This window comes from Salmo salar, chromosome 03 (assembly GCF_965601325.2).
Source record: "Salmo salar chromosome 03, fSalSal1, whole genome shotgun sequence".
Lineage (NCBI taxonomy): Eukaryota > Metazoa > Chordata > Actinopteri > Salmoniformes > Salmonidae > Salmo > Salmo salar.
This window is the reverse complement of record NC_138293.1, coordinates 59,976,015-59,983,466: the sequence shown is the minus strand read 5'-3', so window position 1 is coordinate 59,983,466 and position 7,452 is coordinate 59,976,015. Positions and strand designations below refer to the sequence as shown.

The 7,452-nt window shown below is 40.7% G+C and overlaps 1 protein-coding gene across 1 annotated transcript; it reads left to right on the top strand.

Annotated features, from left to right (window-relative positions):
- The first annotated feature begins 423 nt into the window (after positions 1-423).
- Positions 424-3,635, top strand: LOC106600834 (homeobox protein Hox-B10a). Its single transcript, XM_014192542.3, has 2 exons — positions 424-1,220; positions 2,782-3,635. Exons 1-2 carry the CDS (start codon positions 425-427, stop codon positions 3,057-3,059), a joined length of 1,074 nt encoding a protein of 357 aa, XP_014048017.2. The 5' UTR covers position 424; the 3' UTR covers positions 3,060-3,635.
- Positions 3,636-7,452: the final 3,817 nt, after the last annotated feature.

Here is a 7,452-nt window from a genome sequence, read left to right as displayed (position 1 = left end):
ATATGCTCATACAGCTTGGAATAGAGACAAGCCAGGCGTAAATATATTATTAAACCGAGTGAGTGAATTACACACTGTGTCCAAAATATAATTTAATGCAGATATCCCATCTAGCAGTGAACAACATGTCAAAATCTCTGCCATTTTGAAAGCCATTTTGAAAACAACTCTGCTACTTCCATTGACACATTGGCGATATACATTTAACTTATTTAAAGATAAGCTATGGCTATATGAGAATGGATAAGAAATCTGCAACCTATTACAGAAATCAATTAAACAGGAAGTTCTGGCAATAGCAGATTTAGGCGCTTGAATTAACCAGCACCGCAAGGGGAGGAGCCTGCACGTGAACCCCAGACGTTATTGGGTCCCTTGCAGGAAGCTGCTCGCCAGACTCTTTTCGCGAAAATATGTCCTAGCAATGTCATGCTCTGAGAGATTCGTTTTCACGGCGTCCTTGATTAACTCTTTCGTGGACTGCCGTCCAAAGGAGCCCCCCTCATTCGCCCACCCTCACCAGCACGCTGCCCGCTCTGACCCGGACTGCAGAGTCCAACATATTTGGGGTTCCGTTCCAAACACGGCCATACCCGGGACAATGAACCAGCACCAGCCGTTGCAGCCGCAAGAAGCTATGGCTCAGCCTCGATACCAATACCACCAGGGAATACTGAACTGGGACGAGCCACACTTGAGTCCGGTCCGGGTGCCGCAGGTCAGTGCGTGCCCTTACAGCGCGTCAAACAGAAAAGACGACTCCTCCTATTTGCTCCTGGAACCTGACAACCACTCAAAACCGTCACCGGACGTGTCTGCCTTCACCAGACTAATGTCAGAGATGGGCTCCATGACGGGCGGTTCTGGTCCAATTCAGGGCTACTTCCGCCCGGAGCAGTCATACTCCGGGTTCAAAGTCCAGGAGTACAACAACAGCGTGCACGGCTTGCCCACGACCAATCCACCGCGCGCTCCCCACTCTGTCTCGAGCCATTTGTACCACTTGAGCTTCCCGGTGCTGCCATATCCAGACACTGACATCAAGCGCGTTATTGATGACTTAGCGCTGGGCAGCAGTGAGTGTCCAGCCCAGAGAAGCGACAGCAGCAGCACCCTGGCCAGTCAGACCAACACGGAAGACTTAGTCATAGGTTTACGGCGAGACAAGCCCCCATCAGACTTACCCAAGGGCGATAAAGGTCCCAGACAGGAGTCGCAAGGTGGGTAAATGGAATGAAAAGTTAAAAAAAAGCTCTGAAAAGATAGAACGCGACCATGGCAATAGCCACAGGAAAACGTGATTCGGTCAATCGAGACAAGGTGATTTTTTTTACTAAGGCTGTTAAAGGGAAGAGAGAGGAGAGGACAAAGGGAGCCATTGCTCAAAATTAATTTATTGCACGGAACTACCCTGCCAGGCTAAATTGCACTCAATTTTACTGTGCGCTCCTTTGAACATCAAAACAGCGGAAGTCTCCTTTGTGTTTAGGGACAGTTAGCTAGGTGTAGCCTACAATTGACTGTGGGCCCAGGTTTATGTGAGGGTAGGCTATAACCGTCTCACAATAAAATGTAGGCTAAAGCTAATGCTAGCTTCAATTTGCCTGTTGCAATGCTAGATGCTATAGCTAACATGTATATAGTTTCGTAAAATGAGCACAGAGATGCCATAAAATATCCAATTTAAAAAAGGGGTCATGTAACACGGACGTTAACCAATGAACCAAATATTCACATATTTCAACTCGGGTTGTAAAGTCATCACGGATGACAATATTTGCCATTGAGTGTTCAAAATGACGTAATTTTGTTCAAAATAATACTTTTCTTTACAACTATAGCATGTTTGTCAATAGTACATGTCGAAATAAGTTGTCCAACGGCATTTGGCATATTAAAAATACATTGTCATTATAGGCCTAGTGAAACCGATTAATGGGTCAACAACAACCCATTTCTACTTAAGATTTTCAATGAATTTGTTCAGTTTTGTGTGAAATCTTCTGATTTCTATATCCTACTCAGAATAGAGCTTTGTCATATAATGATTTATGGAGTAGGCTAGCATCATTTAGCCTAACAATAGCCTATGCCTCGCTGTAAGCCTACACACCATTCACATCATCTGCTACATTCAGATAGACTACTACTTAGCTTGTTGTCCATTTACAAATGAAACATAGGAAAATATTGAGGTGTGTCATAGATTTGATGGAAACTTGGGTCTGGCATCGTTTTTTGTTTGACGTATGCGTTGCTAGGCTAATTGAATTTACTCCAGTAGGCGCAACAGTCGTTAAATTCAGTACCATACTTGTAAGACCTATTCCTATGCCTCTCCTATGCATGTGTAGACCTACAAAATGTCCATTTGTCCTTTTGATAATAGTTTGTTCATTTGATAATACCTTATTCATGCCCAAGTAGAATGTAAGTCGTTTTAGCTAAGGCCTACGTGATAACAAACCCTGCATTTCAGAGAACTACCAGAGAACTAGCAATCAGTGAATTGGAGGAGAAAATAGAACACAAAACAATTGTACTACATCTATCTCTCTCTCACACACACACACACACACACACACACACACACACACACACACACCACACACACACACATGGGGAGAGAGGCATGCCATGTGCCATTATGTTCCGTCATAAACTGAAATTCTCAGCCAGGTAATGCCCGCGGAAGCATTTTAGAAATGTGCATATCCTGGAACAGAGAATTTGCGTTCTGCCAGTCTACCACTAAAAACATGTTTTGTCTTGTTTTGACAGAGGATGCAACATTCAAAAATGATGCAACCTGTGGATGGCTGTGGGCGAAGGCGGGGAGGAAGAAGCGCTGTCCTTACACCAAATACCAAACACTGGAGCTGGAAAAGGAGTACCTCTTCAACATGTATCTGACTCGCGATCGCCGCCTGGAGATCGCTCGCAGTGTCAACCTCACTGACCGTCAAGTCAAAATCTGGTTCCAGAACCGCCGCATGAAGATGAAGAAGATGACACGGGAACACAGAACCAGGGACTCGGTCACACATTTCCCCATCTGATTCCTCACAAACATGGTGCGCAGAGAGAGGCCTACATGGACGTGACTGTGTGCAGGAGCACGGGATGACGCAACGTCAATAATAGGATGGACCATATACTGAAGGATGTAGTAGAGGCCCTGATCTGAAGGACGGCCTGGATGAAAGTACTATCTATGTCCTATACACTTTGCATGAGGATATGGTGGCTGTTACCGGTTACGCTTGAGTTTTTCCATGAAGGAGACATATCGGGAAGCTTTTTCTTTCTCCATACCCCTGTCCCGCAACACGCTTCATAAAAGCACTTTATTTGATTATTGTCTTGTAGTTGTTTCTTGATAGCTCAATAGAATGATTGCAACGTTGCTTAATTTGTATTTTTGCCAGACACAGGCTACTGTCTTGAATCGAAGACCATTGTTTACTGTTCATGCTAGGCTATGGGAAGCCAATTTGAAAGGATCACTTTATTTATAACGTAAGCACTATTTTATTTATTTGCGGACGCAATTGTATTTGTAAGCTCTGAAAAATGTGCACCAGTAAGCACAATATTTTGAACTTCAATTTTGTAAAATAGGAAGGATTTAAAACATTATTTCTTGTTTATACGGAGTCCTTTTTCAGATAGCTTGACTTGAAACAAAGAATGTGTTGATTACAATAATGCATGATTGGATGTATAAAAAAACAAAAATAGTTTTCTAAATGAGAGCATTTGAATTAAAGTTTACTCTTTCCGGGAAATAGGGAAACGTTTCCTTACGCACATGAGCCCTTGACGTTCCAAAAGGCAAGCCTGGGATAGAATATATATTTTTGTCTTGTATTATCAATGTTTGTTTTGGTATAGTTTCGCCTATCACTTCTGCTTGAATAAATATTCCCCAGTTCCCATATTTCTTAGTTTGCAACTTCGATATGTGTAGATAGATGGAGAAAAACATACAGCTGCTGAAATAAATATTTTTCCCCCCTATTACATTTAGTGTAATTGTTGGGTACACCCCATTGCAACAATTACTAGTTCTAGACACCTATTACCACCCTTAGCACATCCCTCTTCCTAGTAGCCTTCTCCTACCAGGTCATATGAGCTCCAGTATTGTGATTATTCTTCCTGTAATGATGATTGTAATTGCTGTAACTATTATTATTACGCTAGTATTTGTGGTTTGCAGTAGCCTAGTTGCATGGTGTAATTTCCTTATCCTAACAAGCAATGTCAATGCATATATTTGGTTTATGCAAGGTCTAATTGAAAACAATTTAATCTGATTTAGGAGTGATTAATTGTAAAAAGGAATAATGTATATAATATACTTTTTTTGAGTTTAGCCTACATTTGTCTTGTGCCTTTAACTTTATTTCCCCTTTTTTCACTAGCTGGGTTCAGTGGCCACCATTTACTGTAGCCATCCTTCTGAATTCAAAAGACATTCTTTTTTCCCCCTTTTAAGAAAAACAGAAGCCAAGTTGCAGATGCCAGAGTTTCCGCTGCTGATGTGTGGGTTGTCAGCCAACACACAGGCCAGTCGTTCACGTCCTCTGGGAACAGCGTACATGCATTCCACATTGAATTTCCTCTTATTTTTGTCTTCCAGATTATTAGAGATTGGTCGAGCTGGAATTACGACCTGGTCTGTGGCATTTATAGGCTAAAAATAAGAAGCAATGTATAGCCTTATGCCAGATCATCATGACAACCATTGCACGTAGGAAAAAACTAATAACGTGCGTGTATTTAGTGTGTACATAAGATTATTTAATCCCTATTGATTCAATTGTTATCTAGATTTATGTATTCATTCGACGTGATTGACGTGATCTATGGTTTCATTCTGCATGTACTTTCTCTGATATTGTTTGAATATGAATATTTGATGGGAAACACATGCCGCAACTTCCCCACACTGGACACCGGATATACAGCTATTGGCCTTTTATCTCGAAAGGAGACTGTGTAGCGTCTCCTGCTAGCATCGCCATGTTGAAGAGCGCACGATTATAGTGACTCTGTCTGCCGCCTCCAGATTTTATCAGGGGCAATTGACAGGGCATTTATTGTAGACTCAGGAAGTCAGGGTAGCAGATGTGTCCCAAGGATTATAGTACTGTACTTTTCACTACAATATTATTGCCTGGTATTGTGGCTAACAAAGACGTCCTAACGTGCGTTATAGGCCTGTCTGTGCATGATTGAAATAGCATGGGCATGCTACTTCCTCTCCTATTCTTTATTCCTACTGTATTGCAGTTTGTATCTTGTCTCGTTTTCTAACTGCTGATCACTTCAGTAGGCTAGTGTATTATGGAATAAAGGCTACAGTTTTGTTTATGTTATTCATATTGCGGAACGAAGAATAACGTTTATGGATGGTCATCCACGTTTATAAGGTATGGGAACTTGTCCAGTGGCTCAGCCAGGTTCTCTGAAGGTCTTTGAAGAGAATATGTGAGACGAGCTGTTGTGTGATTTAGGTAGTTTCAAGTTGTTGGGCTGGACGTGTATCACAGGAACCTGAAACTACCTGAATTACTCCAGTACTGCACATCAACGCTCGTGCGTAATGGACGAATGCAACAACAGCGAGAATACGCCGTTTCCACATGTCTGCGCACTACCCTACATTTTGTAATTGCACACACAAAAAATGCATTCAATATTATCTAAAATAGTTGTTATTGTTGACATGTATTTCACTCCCAAGAGTTAATGTATTGCACATGGGCGTGTGGAGAGTAAAATTGCTAATTTAGGCCTCCCCCAAAATGCCTGCGTGCACTTGGGTGTGGTGAACGCTCCTTCTAAAATAATACATTTTGTGAAGTACAGCAGGCCCAGACGCTGTAAACGATCTCCATTAAAGACACCAGCACCAGACTCTACCTCATGTTCACCCCAGCTTGTTTTTACTTTGCGTCAGGGGCAAGGCTTTCATATAATTTGCAGGCCATTTAATAGCACATTAACATTTACCGTCTACAATACATTTTCTAACTTCTATCTTGTTTTAACTTTGTAATACAAGACAAATATCATTCACAATTTTTACAAATTATTTTCTGCATTGTGAACACAAACTTCTCAATAAAATTCAATGAACAAAAACAAACTCAGAAGCCATATATGCTTTTGATAAATGCGTTTATTTCTTACAGATAAATGTTACAGCATTACTATTGATGGTATGTACTCTATATACAGTGCCTTCAGGAAGTATTCATACTCTTGACATATACCACATTTTGTTGTGTTACAGCCTGAATTCAAAATGGATTAAATGTATATTTTTTCTCTCCCATCTACACACAATACCACATAAAGACAAAGTAAAAACATATATTCTCAAAATTTTTCCAGATTTATTAAAGTTTAAATACAGAAATGTCTAATTTACATAAGTATTCACACCCCTGAGTCAACACATGTTAGAATCCCCTTTGGCAGCGAATACAGCTGTGAGTCTTTCTGGGTAAGTCTCTAAGAGCTTTGCACACCTGGATTGTACAATATTTGCATATTATTCTTTAAAAAATTCTTCAAGCTATATCAAGTTGGTTGTTGATCACTGCTAGACAACCATTTTCAAGTCTTGCCATAGATTTTTTTAAGCCAATTTAAGTCAAACTGTAATAAGGCCACTCAGGAACATTCAGTGTTGTCTTAGTAAGCATGTGTTTTAGGTTATTATCCTGCTGAAAGGTGAATTTGTCTCACAGTGTCTGGTGGAAAGCAGACTGACCCAGGTTTTCCTCTAGGAATTTTCCTGTGCTTAGCTCTATTCCATTTCTTTTTATTCTAAAAAAAACTCCATAGTCTTTGCAGATGACAAAAATACCCATAACATGATGCAGCCACCACTGTGCTAGAAAATATGAAGAGTGGTACTCAGGACATAAAGTACATTTCTTTGACACATTTGTTGTAGTTTTACTTTAGTGCCTTTTTGCAAACAGGATGCTTATTTTGGAATATTTGTATTCTGTAGAGGCTTCCTTTTTAATCTGTCATTTAGGTTAGTATTGTAGAGTAACTACAAGGTTGATCCATTCTCAGTTATTTTCTATCCCTGAGTGGTTTCCTTCCTCTACAGCAACTGAGTTCGGAAAAGACGCCTGTATCTTTGTAGTGACTGGATGTATTGATACACCATCCAAAGTGCAATTAATAATGGAAAACCACCCTGGTCTTTGTGGTTGAATCTGTAATTTTCTATCCCTGAGTGGTTTCCTTCCTCTCCAGCAACTGAGTTAGGAAAAGACGCCTGTATCTTTGTAGTGACTGGATGTATTGATACACCACCCAAAGTGCAATTAATAATGGAAAACCACCCTGGTCTTTGTGGTTGAATCTGAGGGACCGTACAGATAATTATTTGTGTTGGGTAAAGAGATGAGGTAGTCATTC